Source organism: Sceloporus undulatus, chromosome 2 (assembly GCF_019175285.1).
Source record: "Sceloporus undulatus isolate JIND9_A2432 ecotype Alabama chromosome 2, SceUnd_v1.1, whole genome shotgun sequence".
Classification (NCBI taxonomy): domain Eukaryota; kingdom Metazoa; phylum Chordata; class Lepidosauria; order Squamata; family Phrynosomatidae; genus Sceloporus; species Sceloporus undulatus.
Window position 1 is genome coordinate 238807907 of NC_056523.1, and position 25223 is coordinate 238833129.

General features: G+C 39.1%; 1 protein-coding gene across 50 annotated transcripts in view; it reads left to right on the plus strand.

Moving 5' to 3' along the window:
- PTPRD (protein tyrosine phosphatase receptor type D) overlaps nucleotides 1-25223 on the plus strand; it is a 1118901-nt gene that overhangs the window by 1046001 nt on the left and 47677 nt on the right. For all 50 annotated transcript variants that reach the window (XM_042455420.1, XM_042455423.1, XM_042455433.1 and 47 more), the window contains 3 exons: nucleotides 3992-4167; nucleotides 15456-15575; nucleotides 16305-16459. In XM_042455420.1, the coding sequence (XP_042311354.1) occupies nucleotides 3992-4167; nucleotides 15456-15575; nucleotides 16305-16459 (451 nt within the window). The remainder of the gene's footprint in view (nucleotides 1-3991; nucleotides 4168-15455; nucleotides 15576-16304; nucleotides 16460-25223) is intronic.

Here is a 25223-nt window from a genome sequence, read left to right on the forward strand (position 1 = left end):
GCCTGAAAAACCCACAAAAAAAACTAACAGCAACAGTGTTCTAGATACTTTGTATTCTGTCAGTCCTCAGAGGGACTGATGAGCATGGGAGGAAGACACAGTTGTAGTTGCTTCTACTTTAAGCAATTTTGGCCCATGGTGGTGGCCTGTGGAGGGGGGTGGTAGTAATTAACATTGGGTAGTTTGGTCGCCTTAATAATTTCCTCAAGTCTAGTGAAGCTGCTACATAATGCCAGATTGGTTCATAATAAGAGCTTTGTCATATGTACCTGGGATGTATTTCCCTGCTCTGGGTAATGCTGACTTGCAACATGTCACTCATGTGGATGGGGAAGGAGTTTTGCCATCCTTACCCAAAATATTTATTTGTTTGTTTTGTTTAGTATCCTGCATTTCTTTCAAAACTGGGAATGAAGATGTTTAATGTTAAATTGACACTAGTCCCAGCTTCTGCCAACCTAGCAGTTTGCAGGCATGCAAATACAAGTAGATATATAGGTACTACTTCTGATCGAGAAGGTAACAGTGTTCGGTGCAGTCATGCTGGCCACATGACGACCAGGCTAATCCTCAGACAATGCTGGCTCTTTGGCTTAAAATCAGAGATGAGCACCGCACCCTACAGTCGGTTACAATTAGACATTCATGTCAAGGGACTACCTTTACCCTTACCTTTAATAACCATGAATCCACTTACTTCATTTTAACAACTAATTCTTTTAGACTAAGGCAGCATCCCTCTTACAAAACCAATATTAGTATCTTAAACCATAATAGTAAGTTCTCAGTTCTACCCTTTTGAATCTCACTCTTGGTTTCTGGCCAAAGCAAAACAAACAGCTTCATTTATACACCGCTTCATACTGAACAAGCACTGTCTGAGCAGTTTACAACAGTAAGCTAATTGTCCCCAACAATCTGGGTATTAATTTTAGTGACCTCGGAAGGATGCAAGCCTGAGTCAAGCTTCAGCCCTTTTGCTAGTATTGAACACGCAACCTTATGGTTGTGAGTGAGTGCTGCAGTACAGGCATTTAACCACTGCGCCACCAGGGCTCCTAGCCAAGACCAAGACACATGTGCTTTGGCCATCGTTCAAAACCCCATATATAATCTCAGTGTAAGAAATCTCTCCATTAAAAAAAGCAAAGTTTTTGCCTGTTTTATCTTTACTGTACTAGCGTTCTCAACTCCCCCTCCCCAAAATCTCCCACACCACCATCTGCACCATATTCAGTGTTCTTCTTGTCTTCTGTATCTTCACTAATGCCCCCAAAACTCCTCTGACAGAATCTTTTCCAAGATCCAAAATCTTTTCTGGTTCTCCTTCATCCTTTTTTCCTTCTAGCTATGGAGTTCCTCTTAAAGTATCTTCATCCCCTTTCTGAAATCCAATAGACTCAATAGAACCATTTTGTTCTTCTCTTTGTCTTCAGTGTTGTCATCTAGTCAGTCTAGGACCCGTGTTGCATTTCAAAGAAAGTCTCTCATCAAATACAGTGCCCCCAAGTCTCCTTCTAGATCACTTCCACCTTGAATGGTTGCATTCTTTGTTTTCTTATTTAACAAAATTTTGGTACTTAAAGAGTTAGCTCCTTTGACTCTATAACAGTGACTTTGTTACTTTGTAAAATGAGCACCTCTCCAGTTTGACTTTCCCTGTTTGCACTCTCAGACATAGCACCCTTTGCTTTCTATAACAGCCAGTAACACTTCACACACTTTTCTTAAACCCTACTTTAATTGCAAAATGAATGAAGGAAACAAACCAAATTTCCAAATCTAAAAATTATTTCCCTTATCTCAGACTCTATGTCTTTAATCATTCAGGAAGTTTTATTCTTTTTTTCACTTTTTTACATAACTTTAAAAGACTTTCTTCATTCAGTCCCACAAAAAGCCAAAAGAGCATGTCACTTCAAAAGTCTTCCTCAAAGTTTTTCATAGAATTTCAAAAGGCAGATAACTCATCAAAGCATTTGTTAGTCATTCTTTTGAGGATTTTTTTGTTCCCTACTTCCTACAATTAGACATTAATAAGAAAATACTTAGAAAGGAAATGTGATGGCAGCTTAGTGTCCATTTAGGCTTGCAATGTCAGGCAGAATTGATGACTTTATCCTTTGATCTCCCTCCACCTTCAGTCCTGGTCAACTAACATGGCCACAAGGAGCTCTGTGGGGTTTACCATTCTTTATGGGTAGACTCTTAATTCCCTCCTTGCCAAGGGGAGTTGGTAAGGAATTTATTTTCAACCCTGTGACTAATCGCTGCTATTGCTCCCCTCTCCACAGACCTTCAGTGGAGAAGGTGTCAGCCAGCCATTTCCTACATTGGAAGTTGAGGTTCTGATTGTGAACCAGCTAGTCTGGCTTCCATTTTATTTTTGTTCCCAATTCAAAATGCTAGGTTATTTCTCATTTGAGCATATGTGTAGCCTGAGACTTCATTACAAGTCATTTTTCTAAGTCTAAAAAGGGAACTACAGTATTCCAGCATACCCATGGCAACACTATAACTCTGGAAGTCACAACTCACAAGGGAGATCATGCCAGCTCCATTCCAACTTTACTGAGTTTTTATTGTTTTGTTAGGCATTTGGCTTTAAAATGGTTTCACCCCTTTTAAAGTAACATTTTCTATTTCTATTTATTTTATTTTGGTTTGCATTGGTTCTTATGTAATTGTGCATCATTTTACCAGCCCTTGTGGGCAGAAAACCAATATATAAATATTTTTTGATAAATTAATTAACAAATTCATAAAATGGCAATCAGTTAAATAAGAAAGAGGCATGAAATTGGGGTGAGCATGGGCTTTCAAAAACTTTCATCAGAATTTTCCAACAAAAGCTTCTGTATAAAATTATCTATTGTGGAAGCAGAATGATTTTTATAGATCAGTGTTTGTAAACAGAACAGAAAGCAAACAGGAGTAAAGGAAAATTCCATTTTAGGGGCTGTTAGAAAGCAGATTGAAAGTAGAATGGCTGTTATCCTAATACTGTAAAGCAAGTCTGTGGTGTGACTAAACTGGAATACTGTTGTATTGTGTTCCGAAGAAAAGAGCAACGCAGTGAGAAAGGAGCTGTGCTGCCTTCACTACAATGGAAGCCAAAAACATTTGACATTGTAAGTTTGGGGAGGAGGGATAACTACGGAAGGGCATGAGTGAGATATTTAAATTTTCCATGTTAATTCTTTTTTGCTCATAATGTTATAACTCAGAATCACCAAATGAACAGACTCTTTACAGCAGCCCAAGGCCAGATTTCAACATGAATAAAAACTATATGCTAAAGTTTATAAGGGAAATATTTGGTCACTATTATCATTGTTAAATGTTGGAAAATTGATAGTGTCAGGCACAGAAACATTTCCTATTACATTGTAATGGGTAAGATCCAATGATGAATTTCCACTGATGGAGTAATAGATTCCAGTGGAAGCAAGAAGAACCATCCCTTGCCCCTACTGCAGCCTTCTGTGACCCTCAAACTAGTTTTGGAGAGGTTGGAAACTGAATCAAAGTTTGGAAGAAAGGCATGCTATAAATAAAGGGGTGGATGAGAAGCTGTCCATATAGCTTTGGAAGAAGGCCCTCCATAGAGAAGACCTTCTTCCTCACTGCAGCCAAATAAGCTTTACTTGGCTGCAGCACAATAAGAACAGCCTATGGTTAATGTGATATACTCAGTCAGGCAATTTAGCACTATAAAATGCAAACAGTGTTAAGACGGCATTGATTTATTGTAAAGTTGGATTACGTACCATGCTTTTACAGTGAAATAGGTGGAAATGCCACACTAATGCAAAGAGCAACAGTATTTCTTTATTTCTTTATTTCTTTATTTAGAGTCTTAAAATATTGATGAAAAGACCAAAAAATAAAATAAAATGTGAAAGTACTGAAATATTGTTATTCTTGTTGCTTAGCACATTAAGGTAAAGCAGCATGCACTCTAAAGTATATGTCTTCCTTTGCTTTCTAGGCATACCTGGCAGTGATTATATAAATGCTAACTACATCGATGGCTACAGAAAACAGAATGCCTATATAGCAACCCAAGGATCTCTCCCTGAAACCTTTGGGGATTTCTGGAGGATGATGTGGGAGCAAAGGGGTGCAACTGTTGTCATGATGACTAAGCTGGAAGAACGGTCCAGGGTAAGATACATCTGTATTTTTGGATTTAGCAGGCCTCCTGTATGAATTTATGACTTTTCATAAAATTGATTTCCCAGCTTTTTGTGATCCAGTAATTTCCTCCACACTAGAAACTCAAATATATCTTCATTGAACCTAAAATACTGCACTAAAATACATTAACATTAACAATGCAAGAATTGCACCCCTCATTTTTTAAAATACATAAACATTTTTATTCCCTTCCTGTCTTGATACATGGAAACATTTGAAAATAAGTCATGATTTCTGCTAACAATTTTTGTTCATGTCAGTGAGATATAGGACGGGGCAGTTTGAAAACAAATTCTTTCAATCATCTATGTCTTGAACTTTTCATCTTACGTGTTATTGATCCAGCTAGGCTGGGGGTAGGGAAGGGGCAGCCTATGAGGACAAATGTAGCAGTCATAAGGCCCCATCTCAACATTTTGACTTTTGTCTGCTCACACAGGACACAGCACAAATTTTGCTGTCTTCCTCCAAGGCTGTTTTAGGCCTAGGGTGACATTTGTAAAACTTCCAGTTTCTTTCTGCTTCAGAAAATGGACTCGTTTAAAACAGTTCATGGATGCTGAAACAAGGTAGCTTTTAAATGGGAGAAGTTGAAATAAAAAGATTAAAATGCCCACCAAAGTCAAGGGATGGCCCACCCCTGAACTAGACAATGCAGTGGTACAGCCCTTTAAATGTTGTGTTATATCCTCTTATTTTGGATCCTAGGACATGGCCAAATTTCCAGATTTCCTAGTGATAAATTTCACCAACATTGTGTACATGTGTGTATGTGAGTGTGATGTTAATCGCATTTCATGCAGCTCATAGCTGTCTTTCTTTATCAGATTGACTTTTTACCTAACACAAGCAAGCAGGCTGGAATGTGATATGAAAGAACAATCTGTAGCTGCAGATATGGGTTGATAACATAATCACTTGATATCTACAGTTGGTTTTAATGCCATCGTCAAAACCAGCTACCTTAACTAAACATTTTTTGAAATACTGTGCTGGTCTTTTATGATTTGTTTTTTAACAAAGAATTTATTGGAAGATATTTCACAACCTACCCAGGGCCATAGTCATTACATTATTGAATTGCTTATTGTGTGCATGCACATTCAACCTGTATTAATATCACTCTTTTCAAATACATACTGGTAGTGGTGAGTCCAGTGAAGAAGAAATTTTCATCAGCATACCCTTATTTTATCTTGGCACAGCAGGCCTTAGTTAGCCTCAGTACAGAAAGTTGTTTTGAGTTAGGCAAATTAAATTTTGCCTCTTTTCTCATTATCAGCTTCTAATAATAAAGTTAACTTTTAAATGGCATCAGTGCTATCACACAGTATGAAGGGAACAAACAATGCTTTGCAGAAGACTTTGTTCACAGTTTATCATAACACTACAGGCCACTGCTAGACCATTCACAGAAACATTTGCTCAACCCTTATTAATTGCTTTTTGCATTTTCCAGTTAACTCTACTTGATTGTTCTCTCCAAAGTGCTGCTCAGAATAATAATGCTCCTAGCATATGGGTTACATTCAGGTGGCAGCACATACTAAGTCTTGGAGTCCAGTTAGTTTGTTTATTATAAATTGGTACCTATAACTCTCACTTACAGTAAGTTTTTAAAATGATTATTAAAAGACAGGAATGCAATCTATTCTACCTGATCACTGATTGTCCATATATTTAAACTGTACTGTTCTCATTGGGAGCAGTTTCCTGCAGTGAAAATAAATTTGACATCTATTTCTATCTACCCTTTAAGGCTGCATAAGTTAGGGCTGCACAATTTGTAATCCAGCAAGTTGAACACATCCCACCAACAATCTCTGGTAACCCTCTAGGGCCTCAATAAATCATGTTTTTCCTCCCTGACATGCTCTGCAGAACCATGGGATTTGCAAGCTATAATAAATGGCTAAATGGCTGCATTTCAGCTTATTCAGCATGCATTGTGCGGACTTGATGGGCAGCTATTTTGATGATTTCTTCCTAGCTGTATGTGAACATCCCATTGGCTGGCCTGAAAGACGTCAAGCCTTTGACTGCCTCCAAACAAATGTCTGTAAAGCCTCAAAAGGTGCTTTTTACTGCTGTTGCTGCTTCCCTTTGGGCAGTTCCAAGGCAGAGAAACTGGCTTTGGAGCAAGGAAAATGGAAGCATGGTTGCATTCTGGCATTGTTGTTTTGTGTCTCCAATTCAGTTTTTACTTATGGGAACCCTAAGGCAAATCTGTCATAGGATTTTCTTGGCAGGTTTCTTCAGAGGGGGCCATTGCTATCCTCTGAGGCTGAGAGAGTGTGACTTGCCCAAGGTCATCCAGTGGGTATTTATGTTCAAGCAGGGAATCAATCTCTGATTTCCAGGGTTGTAGTCTAATACTCAAACCACTGCTTCACATTAGCTCTCACATTCTGGCATGCTTCTTCTCAAATACCTGTCATGATTATCATCATCATTTTCATGAATACCATCATCATAATATTCATCATGATAATCATAACTACCATTATTATGTCCCTTCTCACAGAGACATTCACTGCTCAGAAGAACAATTAAAACATGTAGTTGTCATGAAATTTCCTAGTAGTTTTTGTTTCCTTGCATTATCCCTGGGCAAATCCCAATCTGTCAGCTTCAGAGGATGGCAATGGCAAACCTCCTCTGAACAAATCTTTTCAAGAAAACACCATGATAGGTTTGCCTTTGGGTTGCCATATGTTGGAAACAACTTGTAGGCACACAGTAACATCATATTGCTGCTTTTCTTCTTATTCATCACTCTGGTCTTGTAGTTGTTTGAGTGTTGGACTATGACTCTGGAGACTTGGGTTTATTCCTGCTTGGCCATGAGATCCATTGGGTGACCTTGGGCAAGTCACATGCTCTCAGCCTCAGGGAAAGGCAATGGCAAACCTCCTCTGAACAACTCTTTCCAAGAAAATCCCATGGTAGGTTTGCCTTAGGGTCACCATAGGATGGAAATGATTTGAAGGCACTCAACAAAAAGAAAAACAAATGGTCTTATTAGGGATGAAGAGGAAGAGTTTATTCTCTCTCTCTCTCTCTCTCTCTCTCACACACACACACACACACAACACATATCCTGCACAACATGTGGATGAATGCAGTCCACCAACTTCCAAATCACACTTCATTGGTTAGCCAAACATGTTCAGTTTAACCAAATAAAATTGTTTACAAAATATAATTTGTAGGTGAAAAAAGCCCACCAGCGTCCAGTGACTTGAGCAAAGGGGATAAGGTGGCTTATCTCACAGTGGGAGGACAGCCCCCTCCACTCAGATAGTGGACTGTCCTTGCCATCAAACATATATTGTGAGCCAAGAGAAATGCACCAAATGTAAGTCTGGCTGTTATTGCTTGACTAGAGGTACAGAAAGAAAGGCAGGGCTATTCAACACAGCCAACGGAAGATTCTCAGATTGCTGGGCCTCAGACTGTGCTGGTTTGATAACAAGAAAGATGCTGTGTATTCCCCACACTTTCTATTTCTCAGAAACACATACAGACAAAACAGTCTAAACAAGATGAAAAATGCTCTGAAGTACTATATTATTAAAATATAGTTGACGTTCTAGCAATGCTATTATTTGTTGGTATTTGTACTCTAGCTCTCTGCCCCAAGCAGGATAAAGAAAGAATGAGAGAGAATGCAAGAGAGGGAAGCGTTCTTCCCCTGCAATGGCAGACTTGATAATTATTTTATCTTGAAGGCAAAACCATTCTGCAGAGAAGGGACTTCATCTCCATCTTCCATCACAATTCTGTTTACTTGCTTTCCGTTTGCTCAGTCCTGCAGCTTTGCTCCAGCATTTCTAACCTGCACTGCATAGATAAAGGGATTTTTGGAGAAGTGGGGGCAGGGAAGCATCAGCAGAAACAAACTTAGTTGGTTCATTAGCATGTGTTAGATGTCTGACTAACCCCAGCTTTGAGAACTTACATATTCAACAGCTGAGTACATTGAATGAAGATGTTACAGTGAATTAGTTATTCATTTGTTTGCCTATGGGGAAGCTTCAGGGCAAGGGGTGCTCTTTTATTTATAACCCTTCACATTTTATTGTTTTCATTTTAAATGCCATCTCCCAAATCTCACCTAACCTAATCCAGACTTTTGAGGGGGAAAAATCAGTCCATTAATTCGCTATCACACACATAATTTATATCAAAAAGGATTATACACACTGCAGTGCATGAAGAATATTGATAACATATTTATTACATGCATGAGTTTCATTTGTATGAAATGAAAGGAAAATATTAAGGGGTGGAAACCAGAGATTAGAAAAACCAACTGACAGTTACAGGACAGGAATACATAAAGTGATTTAAAGCATTAATATTCTTGTACTTATGACTTATAGTAGGATTCCTTTTCTGCAGATTTTCCATGTGCAGTGTTACATCTTGTTTTGGTTCAACTCACATAGAATCATAGAATCGCAGAGTTGTAGAGTTGGAAAAGAACACAAGGGCCATCCAGTCCAATCCCCTGCCATGCAGGAAATCTTAATCAAAGCACCTCCAACAGACGGCCATCCAGCCTCTGCTTAAAGACCTCTCAGGAAGGAGACTCCACTACAATCCAAGGGATTTTGTTCCACTGTCGAACAGACCTTACTGTCAGGAAGTTCCTGCTAATGTTGAGGTGGAATCTCTTTTCCTGGAGCTTGCATCCATTGTTCCGGGTCCTGTTCTCTGGAGCAGCAGAAAACAAGCTTGCTCCCTCCTCACTATGACATCACATATCAGTTGTGACCTAAAAATTATTTTTATATTACATAATTTAACCAGTCAGAAATTTAAATTGTTCTGGACAGCCAGCTAATGATGGAGGGTGTTTGGAACAAAGTGAAGATGCTATTCTGTGGAAGTAACCTTTTTGCTCTCTATGGAATGTTGTTATTTGAGATAGAGATGGTGTGGCTTCATAAATGGTAAATTATTTGCTACAAGCTGTTGCAACAGAACTAGTCTGCTCTACTAGGTTTATAGCAGAGGGTTCATTAATTTTTCTCCCTCACAGTCATTAACATTTCCCCTAACATTTCTAAGAACAATGCAGAAAGTTAGATACGCAGATCTGCCTAGGGGCTAGATCTCCAAGAAATAAGCTTCTGAGTGCATATCTTTGGCTGAAAAGGGATATTTCATATTCAGTTCTCAAGTGCACACCACTAATCAAGGTTTTGTGGTGGGAAGATGGATTCCTTCCCTTGCCCTCCCTGATTTCCCCTTTCTTACCAAACAGTGCAGTGTTGGCATTAGAGCTTCTTTTATCCACTTATATGTTGATGCACATAGGTGCTGCTGGATCCTACAACAAAATCTTTTGGTTAGATCTGTTGGATCATTTTGGAATTAGAGCCAAATGTCATTGGGGGGGGGGATGCCACTGCATGGAAAAAATTGTTAATAATCTTCCATTTTCTAATGTGATAAATGCTTCACATTCTCTCTCAATCTCTCCCTTCCCTCCACTTTCTGCTCTTTTTAGCCTTAGGTTTTTGAAGAAATGTTTTAGTGTGAATTGATAACTAAGCACTCATTCAACCATCCCTGGCATAAATTTTAGAACTAGTTGGTCCTTTAGCATCACAGGCTAGGACTACTTTTTGAGAAAAACAAACACTTATAACATGGAATTCTTCACAACTCCTTCAGTCTTGGCCATAATGTTAAATTTCACTTGACTATTGCATACAGTATTTAGCTGACATTAATTTAAGCCCGTGTCACAAGGCAGTAGCATCACAGGGCTGGTCCATTCATATATGGTAAAGTCAGAATGAGTTGAAAGCCATGGTTCCAACCAAGGATGCATCACAGTATCCAAAGTACACATAGACCTCAATGTAATTTTATGCATTAAAGCATTTACAGGCCCACTAAGCAGTCAACAATGGCTAAGCAGAAACTACCATTGCCATTTTGCTGATGAAATGGCTTCCAATGATAGAGCCAGAAGGAAATAACCCTCTCTCTCCCCCTGCGGCCTGTCATGTACTCTCAGAATCAACCCTGGAGATCTGGAAATCATGCCACACCTGCGGCAAATTTGCAGGTGGTATGGAGGGCAAGAGGATGAATGAAAGAAAAATATTTTTTTCTTGTTTATGGAATAGCGTGGTGCAGGATTTAGGCCAGGGTCTTTATCATATAGTCTAGCTATATAAATGGAAATGCAGTTGGCCCTCCGTTTTCGCGCAGGATCCATTCCGGACCCCCCCCCCTGCAAAAATGGGCTTGCACATATTCAAGCTTCATAGGCTTGAATGGACTGTGCCTCTGTGTGCGCAGCCCAGGCACGTGCATGCCATAGAAAATAGCAGAGGTTGCTTCTCCGTGGGTATTCAAGGGCGCAGATCTGAGATCTGCGAGTTAGGAGGGGCGACTGTAACTGAATTATTCTCATTGGTGGAGATATGTACCAGTTGGGGAAAACCAGGGAATTTGAGGACTAATACACTGGCTGTTTTTCATTACTGAAATAACAAGGAATGCAGCCTAGATATTACATTGCAATCCATTTGAAGGAGTCCAGCATTGATTCACTTTAGCTGTTCATGAAATTCTCAGAGCATCCATTGTCTGAACTCCCTTTTAAATTACCTCCCAGATTATAACTGTTTTCTTCCTCTGGCATTTTTTCCTCATCTTTGTGTCCTTGCTCATGGTGTTGGCAAGAGTCAAAGAATGCTTTGATAAACTAGAATTCTGTTATAAGTGTGATATCTAGCAATGTGCACTATACTGTAACAGATTGATCAGTACATTGCGTTCTTGTTCCTTAATCTGCAAGCTTCCTGAATCCAGTCCATGTATGGAAACAAGATTCTATCTTATCTAGAAGCAATAAAGCAAGTTGATCGGTTTACATCGTGCATGAGTGATATTCGACAGACTAACAAAAATCTTGCTACATAGCCCAGCTGGCAAGACAGAAAGAGTAGTTGCTCTTAACCTCACACCTACCTTGTGCTGCTTTACACTGAATAGTGCTGTAGGTTAATTTTGTACTCAGTTCCTGGATCGATAGACCAATCCAGCAGTTCATTAGTAAGCATGCCATGAAAAGTCTATCAAGCTGAATCTTCAAAATAAATGGCATGCTAAATGCCAAATACATCAACAGAAAGTAAAACTGCATGGCATGGAATGGAATGAATATTTCATAAAACTGGCAAAGCTGCTGAAGTTTGAAAATATATCCAAGCAGTTTGGGAAGGGAGGGAGGAGTGGCCATATCCTACAATACTAGGGCTTCTTCAAGGTGCAGAAGAAAAGAAGGCAAGTAAAATTTCACTTATTACAATCTCCCCAAGAGTTTTTTGTTTTTTTTTAAAGTGAGACTGGATCTGTCTACCGGAAAATTACCTCTCTCCCCTTGAATGTCAGGAATTATGTTCATCATTTTTGTATTTCCCCCCCATCTTTTTACATATGGAAATGTGCCTCCTTCAGCATCACTGATGCAAGGCGAGACCATCTTTTGGCATCTGTGGTTTGCTCAAGTGTGAAGGTTCATGAATATTCTTTAGTAATAGATGTAGATTTTTAAATCCGTCAAGTTTGGAATGGGTGTCAGCTTTCATTTTTATTGGAAAAGAAATTGTTCAGTGTTAGCTTTCATAGCATTCATTCCAGCAAATGTGTCATTTTCAAGCAAAAGCATGGAGACTAGTGGTGACTACATAAGGCTGTGACATTTATCCATTTAATACCATGCAGGAGTCCTCTGTTGTGATTGGTATACAAAGAAAAACATAAGACAGCACCATCTGTGACCTTTCTGTTTCCAGATGTGATCTGGTATCACCTTTGACCTCAACGTTATGTCTGCTTTTTTAGAATGATAAAACCCTTTCCTAAAATAGTAGCATATTCAATGGTGGTTGTATTGGTCATGCAGCAAAATACAACAAAATCCTTTACAACAAATACTTATATTGGCCAAACTAAAATGTACAAAATTCATCATGTAAGCTTTCAAAGCTTCATTGGCTTCTTCTTTATGATTTTAACACCCTTCAAAGGCTAGTTTAATGTATTTTGTGTATTTTGGTTGGCCAATAAAGATACTGCTGTTTTGTGAATTTTGTCGATTTTTGGATTTTTGTAAATCCAAATATTAATATGATTAATAGTGTATATAGTTGAATTTCTAAATGTGTTATAAGGCTGTGCGCACTGATTTTTCTCTCACAGTTGTATTCTGACAGAGTGCTGTTCTTTTCAGCACAGATACACAACTAAAATATTTTGTCCTCTCATTTGTGTACTGCCTAAAGCTCTTTCAGATTAATCATAAAGCTGCCACCAAGAACCTGCCACAGCAAACTTTTTAAGGCAGTTTGCAATAACATGAAATCACAATGTAAAAATAATAAATGTAACAGTAAGGGAAAAGATAGAAGCAGAGTAAAGCCTCAAGACACTTAGAAGAACTGGGCAGACAGATGTATTTTCAGCTACAAAACAAACAAAATGCCCCTAAATAGACTAGGGTAAACTTCTCAGGGAAGGGATTTCCAGAGATGGAGTACTAGAACAGAAAAGGTCCTGTCTCCTGTATCATGGAAAGTGGTAGGACTTGGACCAGAATCCTAAAAGCTGATCACTGGGGAAGGATTATGAGGGAATAGATGTCCCTTCAGCGTATGTGTGCTTTAATTTGTCAGGTTACAAGTGTACAGTACTTTCTCTGGGTACAGATTTCAACTACTTTATATTTTTAACCATCTTAAATTTGGGTACACATTCAAGGGTCAGAATGAGTTGAGAGAGAGCGAATGTGCTAAATTGTGTACCTCTTGTCTAATAATGTTGCTTTTATTCTAAGGCTACTAGAGACACCAGAATTGTTATATCTCTGATGCTTGTAGGATGAGTGGAATTCAAACGTGTTGTTGAAGAGGTACAGTAGCAGCCTACATCACAGACTGTACTGGAACATTTGGGTGCCATTGATGAATAGGCCAGGCAATGGCTCAAAGGGAACAAAATGCTTTGTCTGTGAAATGAAGAATATCATTCACTGGAGCATCCCAAGAGGTTTACATAAAGATTTAAAAAACAAATGTGTGGGCAAGAAAAAAGCCAGCAGGAAAATATCAGAGTGCAGTGAAAAAATGATAATTATTACGTTTTCTTTCTGTCTCTTTCACATGCGTGCACACATACACACATGGTATTGTTTTGCAGTTTAACTTGAACATAGTGTGTCAGGCATAAGTAAAAAGGTTGTTTTCCTTGGGTAGCCTTTAAGACATGTTAATTTTGGTGGAAAAGATAATAAGCACTTGCCTAGCCCAATTTTCCTATGCTTGGATCCAAAAAATTGTGGAACAGTTTCCGAAGGGAATTTCAGATCTATATTTTTAAATCAAGCACACAAGCTTTGTCATCTGACAAACTCCTAACATATTTCTTCTGTAAATGAAGGGAATTTCCTAAGTAATATGGAGTCTGGTATATGGGTCTACCATTAAAACAGTAAGAGTAGAAAATTCCAATGAGCACAGCCAACCTATTGAGAATGCCAAATTTAGCTCTTTGAATTCTATCCCTTATTTATCTAACAAAGCATTGGGAATAAAAGCATTGAGTATTACAATGTTATGATATGATTACCATAATATAATCATTAGCTTAAGAGAAATGATATATTATACTCTTGTAAAAGATTGTCTAGCCTATCAGAGTACACCCTGGAGAATACTTTCAACCAAATGTAAATTCTTCAGCCATGCATAAAATTGACAAAAGTTTGTGCTATTCATTGCTTTGTGTCCAAATTTATTTTGCTTGTTAAGAGTGGCAATTTTTTGAAATGGAAACTTCTGCAGACCAAGTGCCCTTTAAAATCTGTTGGATGAACTCTTTCTATGAAGGGATATAATTTAAAGACCTATTAATGACATCTTTCATTGAAGAGACTGGGAAGAAAATATACTGTTTTATAATGTACACTTCCTGACAAAATGTATTTCAAGCATTCACAACTAAAGAAAGCCCACCTCTTATTTCAGTGTTTACATTTACCTCTCCTAAATCAGGGCACCCTCCACATCAGCCTTCAGTGGCAAGAGGATGAAAGGGAGTGGCCAGACAAGCAGCTAGCTGTAGTCCTGCACTTAGCCACAGGGAGTGACAAAGGCATCCTTCTGGTCCTCCAGAATGTCCAAGAGGATGAAATTGCCTTCCTGTTGCCATCTGCTAAAGCAAAACCAGCTAGTGTGACTACTATCTCTTATCCCCTCGTCACTGGACAAGACAGTCAGATGAAAGTGCAAAGAAAGGACATAAGCGCATCTGGAAGAGCTTTATACCCCACCAGTGTGATCCAGAATCTCAGTCATCTTTTTTGGAAACCAGAAGGGACTAGCTGATTATTTCCTCTTAAAAATACTTCCTGTCTTTTTAGAAAATATTTCTCATTGCATATTAGTTTCAGGATCTGGATATGGTGTGGCCAGCAAAGGTACAAAGGAGAGTAGAATAGCCTCTTGGACCTTCAAAGGTTGCTGGTCCTTGTCCTAGAGCAGGAATAGGCAAATGAGGCTTTTTCTGGCCCCAGGGCCCTCTAGTGGATCAAAAATGTGCCCCCCTACCCTTCCACAGTTTCTCCCCCCTATCCTAGAGCATTACTGAAATACCTGCTTTGTTTTAAGAACTACTCCATAAAACCTGTACAAAGCTCCACCATTCTACTTGCTATTCTAAATGCCAAAAGAAGTAATTTATATAGGCGCGTTACAGACTGCCCAAAATAGGCGGTCTGCCGCCACTGCCGGTTGCTGCGTCCATGAACCGAAATGGCGCTTCTTTCTGGGCCCCAGAAGTGGTGCCGCGAGGCACTAGTCATGCACTCGCGGCGTCCGGATGCTATGCGTCCGCAACATCAAAATGGCGGCCCCCGTGTGGATGGACGCCGCCATTTTGTACGGACTCGGTCCATACTGGGGCGAGGGGCGTCAGGAAGTGACACCCCTTCTCAGCCCTAGCACGCCCCTTTGGTGCGTTTGTAATGAGCTATAGAATCTCCAGAATGAACCATATTCTATGCTCCTTCTGGGTGATCTAGATCAATCCCATCATTTCATTTCTAGTAGAATGTATGCCTTCTGTCATTACGTGGTAATATTATCTTCTTCTTGCATTTCCAAGTGTTTTTGAAACTAACTGCCATGGTTTTAAAGTGAATATATTCATACCTGAAATGTTTGTTGCAGGTCAAATGTGATCAATATTGGCCAAGCAGAGGAACAGAAACATATGGACTTATCCAAGTGACCTTGCTGGACACAGTAGAATTGGCAACATACTGTGTTAGAACATTTGCACTTTACAAGGTACTTTTGGATTCTGTATTCAACTTCCTAGGAAATGCACTATTAGACAAAGTGTGGCAAGGCTGTTTGAATGTCCCAGGTTTTCCATGAATTGAGAAACAACAGAGTTACATACAAGAGTTGTACTGTCCTACCTGGGTCCCTGTAATCCAACACATGACAAAATCATGTTTCCCTAGAACTAAATTCTATTTGATACATGTTTCTGAACTTTTCAGTGTAAGAATATCCACAAAATGCCTTTAAACATTTACCCAGATTTACAATTATGAAGCATTTTTTGTACAATTCAGGCTTAAATCAGAATTATGTTGTTGTTTTAATTGTTTGTTTACCTTACTTCCATGCTCCTTGAAAATTGTTCTTTTTATTCTGGCAGACTTTGAATATTTTCATGTTGATCTCTTTTAACTTAGCCAAATACGGCAAGTTTCCTGTTGCTAAATGGTTTATCCGCTGTGTAATAACTTCTATACAACTTAGCTGCTACTGAAATAAAAAGTGCTATCACTCCTCATTCAACTGACCAGCAGTGTTATGTTTTCTTCACTGTTTTGAAAAATCCAACAGAGCTAGCTATTTAAAATGGGCCACAGCTGTAGATTAACCACACATTCATGTTGCATGGTGAGACAAATCTCATACTGATGTGAAATTACGCCTTTGCTTCATGCTGGAGTGCCGCTTTGGCATGAAATAGTCATTTTAGTGATGGTTCTCTTCTGGCAGAATGGATCAAGTGAAAAGAGAGAAGTAAGGCAATTCCAGTTCACCGCGTGGCCTGATCATGGAGTTCCAGAACATCCTACACCATTCCTAGCTTTCTTACGACGAGTCAAAACCTGTAATCCTCCTGATGCTGGACCAATGGTTGTTCATTGCAGGTAAGCACAGGCTTTGTTGTAAAAGTATTGCAAAGTATCGGGAAAAATCATATTAGAGTGTTCCATGGTTTTGTACGCTAAATATTGCAGTAGAACAATATTACCTACTTTCCCATTATCTGACACTTCTGATTACCCAGGTAAATTATAGTTTTAACTATTGGCCAGAATTCAACAAATTATCAAGCTAGCTCCAGAACCAAAAGAAGATTTAGAAGGTTTCTATACTGTTCTTTTTTTTATTTTTGAAAGACATATAATTTATCAAAATTTAACAGAATGAAATAAAAGTTACGGACTGTTTGCATTCCTTAACAAGACATGTAATAAATGCATATGTTTACATTTCTTTTTGTAGTCTTCAAGTTAAGATGTCATTCCAGTAAGATTTATTATTCTTATTTTCTGAATATCAAGTGATTTCGCAATTGAGAGGAATTTTTAAAGCTATTTGAGTTTAAATTCAGCGTGTGTAAGCTCACTTGTGTATAAGACTATGGATATTAGTATCTCACCAGAATTCTTGTTCTCTCCCAGTTGTATACTGAGTTGCTAGACTTGTTTTTCTTCCGATACTGAAATTTGTCAATATATTTATGTGCATTTTTCCAAAATGGATACATTTTATAGTCTTTTTTTCTAATATATACGTTTTGTGTACATTTTTTGCAGTTTGTGTTCAGATTTTAAATGTTTGCATGTATAAATATTTTTCTGCATATTTTTGCTTCAAAACACATTGGCACATGTATGTATTTCCAAAGCAACCTGCGCTCCATCCCGCTATTAGTCTTGGGAAATGAGAAATAGATACTCTGGAATTATGAACATAATGAATTTATTTATCATGCCTAGTAATGAGATGGAGAATCCATCCATGCATAATATCCATAGGCACATTCAGCTTTTCTTATTTTTCTCCTAGTAATGACCTTTCATTGTGTTTTGCCTACATAGTTTTCCCAACATCTTTAAGCAGCTATACTGGTTTCAGGAGAGTCCAGGAGCTCTAGACTCTATGTAGACAATCATTCATGCCATCTTATAGCATTATATAATCAATAGGATGGTATGAGTTACACTGGACAGTTTTCTGGTGTAGACTAAAGGGAAAGAACAAACCATATCTGTGTGGATCTTGAGGTTCTTATCATGCTGGTCTGCTTAAAGTTCTAGTTACAGAAATTTACATAGTAAAAAGAATCCAGTTGTCCAATACTTTGAGTATCTACTAAGTTTTTTAAAAACCAAAACACTCTCATACAGCATGAAACTGAGTTTGTTAATGGTGATCCAGTAGTAGTACAGAAGTTGTGAAGCTATCAATTCTGTTTGCAAAAATGAATTTCTTGTTGTCTATTTACATGCACTGTACTTCATGTATGCAAGGGGATCTTATAGCACCTTTGAAACTTACTGAAAGAAAGAATTTGATAGCAGGAGCTTTCATGGACTTGAGCCTACTTCGTCAGATGCATGTATAAATCGAGGAAATAGGTTCAAGTCTATGAAAGCTCATTGTACCAAATTCTTTGCCCACCCACCCCCGGAATAATGATTCAAGACACTGGAAAGTGGGTTCAAACAGGGTCATTTATTAACTTGACCTGTTTATTAATTTTTTATGGAACTACAAACGTGGTGGGGAAATAGCCAAAGACAGGAGCAGCTGTAACCAGTGGTCTGCCTCTGAGACTTTCTCCGCAGCCTCCCTTGGGCGATAGCACCTGAGTCCCAACAGTAACCCAAAAGTTGGGTTACCTGTTAGCCGGCCTGCATCAGGAAGACTAACATGAAAGTCCCTCGCCGAATGCCCAAGAATTAAAGAGAGGGCTTTATCCTCCATGCAGTCCCAAGGGGTGTCTCTTTCCCCACTTCCCAGGTCCCAAGGCTAAGAGGTGGTTTCATAGACCTCCCTTCCACCCAAACGGTGTCCTAGGCGCTCACTAAAATCCAAATTTCTTTCAAATCATGCTGAATCAAGCTATTTAGATGTCATCCAAGCCAATTTCCCAAGGACCATCTAGAAACAGCATGGGGTTGCGAAAAAGCCCTCAGAAAGGGGCGGGGCTCCTACTTGGCTCCGAAGCAGCCAAGTTAACTTCACACTGCACCAGCAGTGGCAGGGTGAGTTGATTGCAAAACTGGTGAAGAAGCTGGGGGAAGCAGACCATAAATTGGCTAGTCTATGAAAGCTCATGCTACCAAATTCTCTTTCACTTGGTCTCAAAAGTGCTACAACATCCCTTTGCATACTTTTTTCCAGACTAACATGGCTATGCCTTTGAATTGTACTTCATGTAATTATACACACACACACACACACACACACACACATGCTGTAATTCATTTACATGGATTATGAGGTGAAGAAATTTTGAAGACCATTCTAGTGAATGAGCAGCTCCTTTAATATTTAGACTCACCAGCATCTTCTCTCCTCCTGCCTCACTTTATCAGTGTATTGACATTTATATTCCATCTTTCTTTCAATGGGATTCTCTATCCCATTTTCTGCTCACATCCATCCTTTGTGGCTAGACTGTGAGAGATTAGCAGACTGGTGGTATTTTGGGAACTTGATGGCTTAGTGGGGATTTAAACCTGGATTTCCCCAGTCCTAATCTGACACTCTAACCTCTCTGCTACTTTGGTTTTAGGTTTTTCTATGATCCTGACTGCATTGGAGTCCCTTTCATTTCTAAGGCACTTTAGTATCATTACTTTTTCACATGCAGTTTCTGCTTTATGGTCATCTCAGTATCTACAACACAATCAAGTCCCACAGCACCAGTACATAGTTTAGAGAGCATTTGAAAAATTGTGTATGCTTTATCATTTTGTGCCTGTAGTATAAGTACATTCCACAAGCCACAGTTTAATGCTGCAGTTGTGGGAGAAGCAGCTTTCGTTTTAGGCTCCTATTTGTTAAATATTGAATGTAGGCATTCATGTACAACTCTGAAGAAATACATGTTTTAAATGAAAGAGCATATGATTTTTCACAACCGTGTAGATCTGCAGTGCCCTCACCTTCCTCCTATCACAGAACAAAGGTAACTAGTCATCCTGTCAATGAAGGAGAAGGAATGGAAGACAACCATGGATTTTCTGCCTTCAAATCTGCCCCCGCCCAGACACACGCAACAGGTTAAATGTGCAAGTAGGAGAAAATGTTTCAGACTAGGTTCTACAGCTAGTGAAAATGATATATGGCTAGAAGGGAATAGGGTTGCCAGATGTCAGGGCCTAGTACTGAGCCTCCAGTTCTCATGGACCATCTCCATGTGCGAAGCAATGCTACAAATTCATCATGTTGGTGGACTCAGCTCCAGGCCACAATAAAGAGCTGTGTGCAAATTTCTTGCTTACCTAGAAGAGCAGCAGATTGCAACAATTTGCCAGACTGACTCTCTGGGGGAATCTTTGTATTTTACTTGGTTAGTTTTCTCCTTCACTCCCAGTTGTTGTGGCGCCAGGGTTCACCCTCTGTTCTACTCAGTATCCACCTTCTGGCTCAGAGCAAATAAGATAGATTAAGTGATCCTTATCACATTTCCCAATGTAGGTGAATTTCACTTTGATATGTCTATCTTAATTTATAAAATGGAACATACAGTACGTGTGTGCATGTGCAAATGATAAGTTGTGAGCAACTGTAGTTGGTTCTTAATGCACAGTGCTTAATGACATAACCAGAAGTAGTCTATAGGTTTCCGACTTTGGCCTGCAAACCTCAGGCTCTGTGACAAACCGGGACTGGCAACCCTATAGATAACCCATTAACTCACATTAACTGCCACAGAGAGAGAAAGAGAGAGAGAGAGAGAGAATAGGATATTGCAGAAAAAGATAGGATATTTCAGGAAAAGGAGGGTGGTGGAGGTGATTAGGGCATGCATCATCTTAGAGAATACATTGTGGGTTCCAAAAATGAGCAGATGTTGCAATACTGATGGGGGGAAAAGCAAGTTGGACTCCGCTTCCATTTCAGCATTGTTCTTTCTTTCTACATTTTTCTCTACAGTGTTATACAAATGTAATCGTATGCACACTTACATACAGGTGTACCCAGGATTCTGCTGTTAATTGTTGACACTGTTACATCTCTTGCAGTAGTAAATGTCCCCCTTCTTTGTGAGAAAACCCATTCTCTGTAATCAAAATGAAGTCTATCTATTCATCCCTTCTCAGAACTGAACAGACTATGTTTATAGTGGATTAAGAAAAACATAATCATAAACTTCTCTCAAATAATCTTTCCACTGATAGATAAGAAAGACACAACAGAAAGAATTGATGAGAAAACAGTGGATGTAATTTTCATGACTGCCAAAAAAGCTTTTAACAGAGTATAGTTTTTTTTTTTTAAAGTGAACAAAATTAAACAGCTACGTTAGCCAATAATGATAATGCACTGGGTGAACTGTTTTCTTTGCTATCTAGGCAAATTACGTTTCTGATTAGAGTGTGTGATTAGCCTTCTTTCTGTCTATATGTACTGCCTCGAGATTTCCCTTAGACTGTGTACTCCAATTATATTTTGTGGCCCCAATCCGAAGGTTTAGTTATGTTTAAATCCTTTTTTAAATCAGTGGGACAAATTAGTTGTGATTATCCTTTCTAGTCAATTTCAGTGGGAGTTAAGAAATAAATTCCCATTTTTTCATAAGCATAACCTGCCAATCTGACCACAGCAAATAATTGTTGACAAAATTAAAAATCAGGTGCAGACTGGCTGTCAATTAGCTGTCAAATTTCTATAGGAAAAACATGGTTTGAACTTTCAGATGCAACACAGTTACAGTACATTTAAATTTCTTTCCCCTCAGCTAAACATCTAAACCATATATCATTTTTTCTACTTAAATGAGCCTGCACTTTCTCCCGTGTGCAAAAAGACCTTTTAAAAGAAATTAAAAAGGTATATTTGCTCTGACAAAGGCTATCATAATAATGCATGCATGTTCAAAACACAGCTGTAGCTTCATCTAAGGGCCCATTCACACTATGAAATAACCCGGTGTAGAACCCAGATTATTTTGTTAGAGTTCATATTGGCCCTGACTGCACTTGGTGCAATTTGCAAAGTGGGGCACAAAAATGTCCATTTAACACAGTGCATTTGGTAACAGGTCCCTTACCACTTCTTTTTTAGGGTCCCGCAACAATCTAGATCTTCGGTAGTAAGACTGTGCTACCAAATCAATCTGGATCATGTGGACTGTTTCCTCCTCCCTCTTCTTCCCCCTAGTTTTTCTCCTTCCTCTTCCTCCTGCCCCCTAACTACTGCTACTACCACCGCTTCCCTCCTCCTCCCCCTGGTCTTCCACCTTCCTCCTCTTCCTCCTGCCCCCCCCATCACCACTGACGCCGATGCCACATCCCTTCTCTTCCTCTCCCTTGGTCTTCTTCCTTCAGAAAGACAGTGTGGTGCAGTGGTTTCAGTGTCAAGCTACGAATCTGCAGACCAGGGTTTGAATCCTGGCTCAGCCATGTAAACCCAGTGGGTGACCTCGGGCAATTCACACTCTCTCAGCTTCAGAGGATGGCAATGGCAAAACCCCTGTGAAGAAACTTACCAGGTTGTAGCCCAGGTTGGAAATGACTTAAAGGCACCTAACCATAACAACAAGGAGCCCTCCTGCAGACCACCCGCCTCCCAAGGCCTTTCAGCCCTAACCCAGTGAGGGGGCAAAGGGGGCCTGTTCAGAACACAAGTGTGGATGGACAACAAAAAATTCCATCGTGGCAAACATAGTGAGAACCATGAGCCCAATCAATTCAGGATGGCATCACCAAGGAGACCCTACATCTTCTTGGTACAAAATCATAAGTGTGAAGGGCCCTAAGAAAACCATGAAACCTCAATGAAGTCAGTTCATTGGGAAGGGCTATTCCAAGACATTTTGCTGCCTGTAGCAGCAAACAAGAACAGGATGGGCACTTTATCCATTTCATATGGAGAAGCTGTATGCCACTGAAATTTCTGCAGTATTAGTTATGGGTCATCATCCTCCAGTTCACCTGAAAGATGTGAACTAGCTTAGAGAGCAGAAGACATGCCATGTGGCACACAGTTTTATCCTCTAATACCGTTTGAGAGACCTCCTAGGTTGATCACTTGAGACAGCTACCTTGCTCTGCCCAGTTGCAGAGCCAGCATTAATAAAGTTGAAGGAGCTGTTGTTGCATTTATTATTGGTTTATTTGTTTGTCTCCGAAGATCAATATGTGCACTTATAGAGCTTTGGTAATAACAATGGGAGTATCATTCCTGCAGCTGGTGCTTAACAGTTCCATGGCCATTGGTCCCATTCACCAAACAGTGGAACAAATCCTGATGAATAACTCATGAACATCTCATTTAGATACACATTTTTTCCTCTGCATAATATTATGCTTATTACAGAGCAATTTTGAAATATCACAGCCCAATTTATGCCTCCATGCTGATGCGCTTTAATTTGTAAAATTAAATATCCTTTTAATGAGCACTTACTGTTTGAAATGCAGGCTTAAATTTTAAGAATCTGCAGTAGACAGAGTGTATAGCATGTGGTCTGTTGATAGCTGAGAAAGCACATGATTGTATTTGAAGTTGGATTAATGCTGGCAAACAGGTGCTAATCAGATCTGAACAAAATAGTACCAGAAGGCATATGGGAGCTTTACTTTGTTTTCAGAACTTCATAGAAGTCTTAGCATTTGCTTCAGTGATGTTAGAATAGAATCATGGCGTTGTAAGAGACTATAAGAGCTATACAATCCAACCTCCTGTTATGCAGGAAGACACAATCAGAGCACTCCCAACAGATGGCCATCCAGCCTCTGCTTACAAACCTCCAAAGAAGGAGTCAGTGTGTTCCACTGTCAAACAGCTCTTATCGTCAAGAAGTTCTAGGCTGAATCTTTTTTCTAGTACAGTAGTTTGAATCCATTACTCTGGGTCCTATTTTCTGGAACAGCAGAAAACAAACTTGCTCCATCCTCAATGTAACACCCCTTCAAATATTTAAACAAGGGTATCATGGCCCATCTTAACCTTCTCTTCTCCAGGCTAAACATATCTTGCTTCCTAAGCCATTCCTCATAGGGCATGGTTTTCAGACCTTCTACCATTTCTGTTGCCCATCTCTGGACATATTCCAGCTCGTCAATATCCTTTTTGAATTGTGATGCCCAGAACTGGACACAGTATTCCAGGTGTTGTCTAGAGGTTCCATTCAAAGATACAGGCCTTGCATTTTTGTATCTAGACCAATCCTTGAGGAGACCTTTGTCCTGATTAAGTGTTTGTATACCTTGCTGATGTACATGAAATGAACAAAAGAAAAAAGCCAGATGGACAATTTTGGAAAAATGCGAATTACACACTTTTATAAAACAGGCAAAGATAAAAACCCACTGAACAAATCTTGTCAAGAAAACTCTGTGATATATGTAATGTGGAGGCTTACTTGCATCTCATTTTGACACTCTATAACTACAAGCATTTTGGTGCAGTTTGCATCTCTTCTTTTCTGGAGTAGGAACAGAAGAGACACAAGTGTCCTGCTTTGAGATTTTGATGGGCATCCTGTTGGTGTTGCAAGTGTTATAACTTCTCTTGTGCAAGTTGTATCATTATGCTTGTTATGATTAAGATGATTAGCCTGTGTGTAATGTCCATGTTCAGTTGAAGGTTACAAAAGCCAAATTATATATGTGGTGCCATTGCGAATCATTGTATATTTAATGCTTTACATTGTGCATTAATAATAAGGCTGCACACTGTGACTCATACATCAGTGTATAATGCACATTTGGTTGTGCAATGTTACAATTCTATAACAAGGTGGGATAGAATAACTGAGGCATAATTCTATGAGTATAAAATTACATTATGTCTCTTCATTGTATGCCTTAGTCTCTGCCTAGTCTTCCTGTTTCTACTGAATATTTTTCCAGCGGGTTAGTGGTCAGTCTTGCTGACTGGATGGATCACATATTAAAATACATCCCTCTGTTCTTTAGTTAAACGGGAATAAATACCCTTTAACTTATCATCAATGTAAGTTTAACAATGATCCTTATTTCCAGATAGTTATCAAGTCCTGTGAGTCTTGTAATTTCCTTTGACCTGCACTGTGGTTTAATGCATTATTTGATCAGCATTCTCAATGAATCATTTTATCCACATGTATTTAGTTAATTTTTTCCTGCCTGTGTTTATATATACTCTATAAGGGAAAGGAAGCCTGACTGCTCACAGCTGAGTCTGGTAAAAGAGCAATTAGTTTCTATCACAGCCAACAGCTGTCTGTAATGAATTCTGAATTAAAATTACGAGCAAAGAAAAGAATCTAGCCATCTGCAGGAAATGTGAAAATATTTTTATAACCCTAATAGCTGAGATCTGGACAAGGGTATCCATGAGATTTCCCAGCTGTACCTACCATGAATTCTCAAATAGCCACAGACACAAAGCACACGAGAATGCGTTGCATCAATTTTGGCTGCTTAACCTCTTTGGCAGCACTTGAACCAGCCTGTATTTTGATCTAAAGTAATCAGCATGAAAGCCTTCCTTTGTTGAAAAGCATTTTTCTGTGCCCTCCAAAAAGAAAATGTAGCTATAAAAATAGTTCTGTTATCTTTTCATGGAGGCTTTCCAATCAGTGTTCCATTACTGGAATTTTACCCCCCAAAAATGAATAATCATCATTAATGTGATACTCTTTTTTCCTCCCAAATTTTTCCTTCTTACTGAACCTTCAGTTAT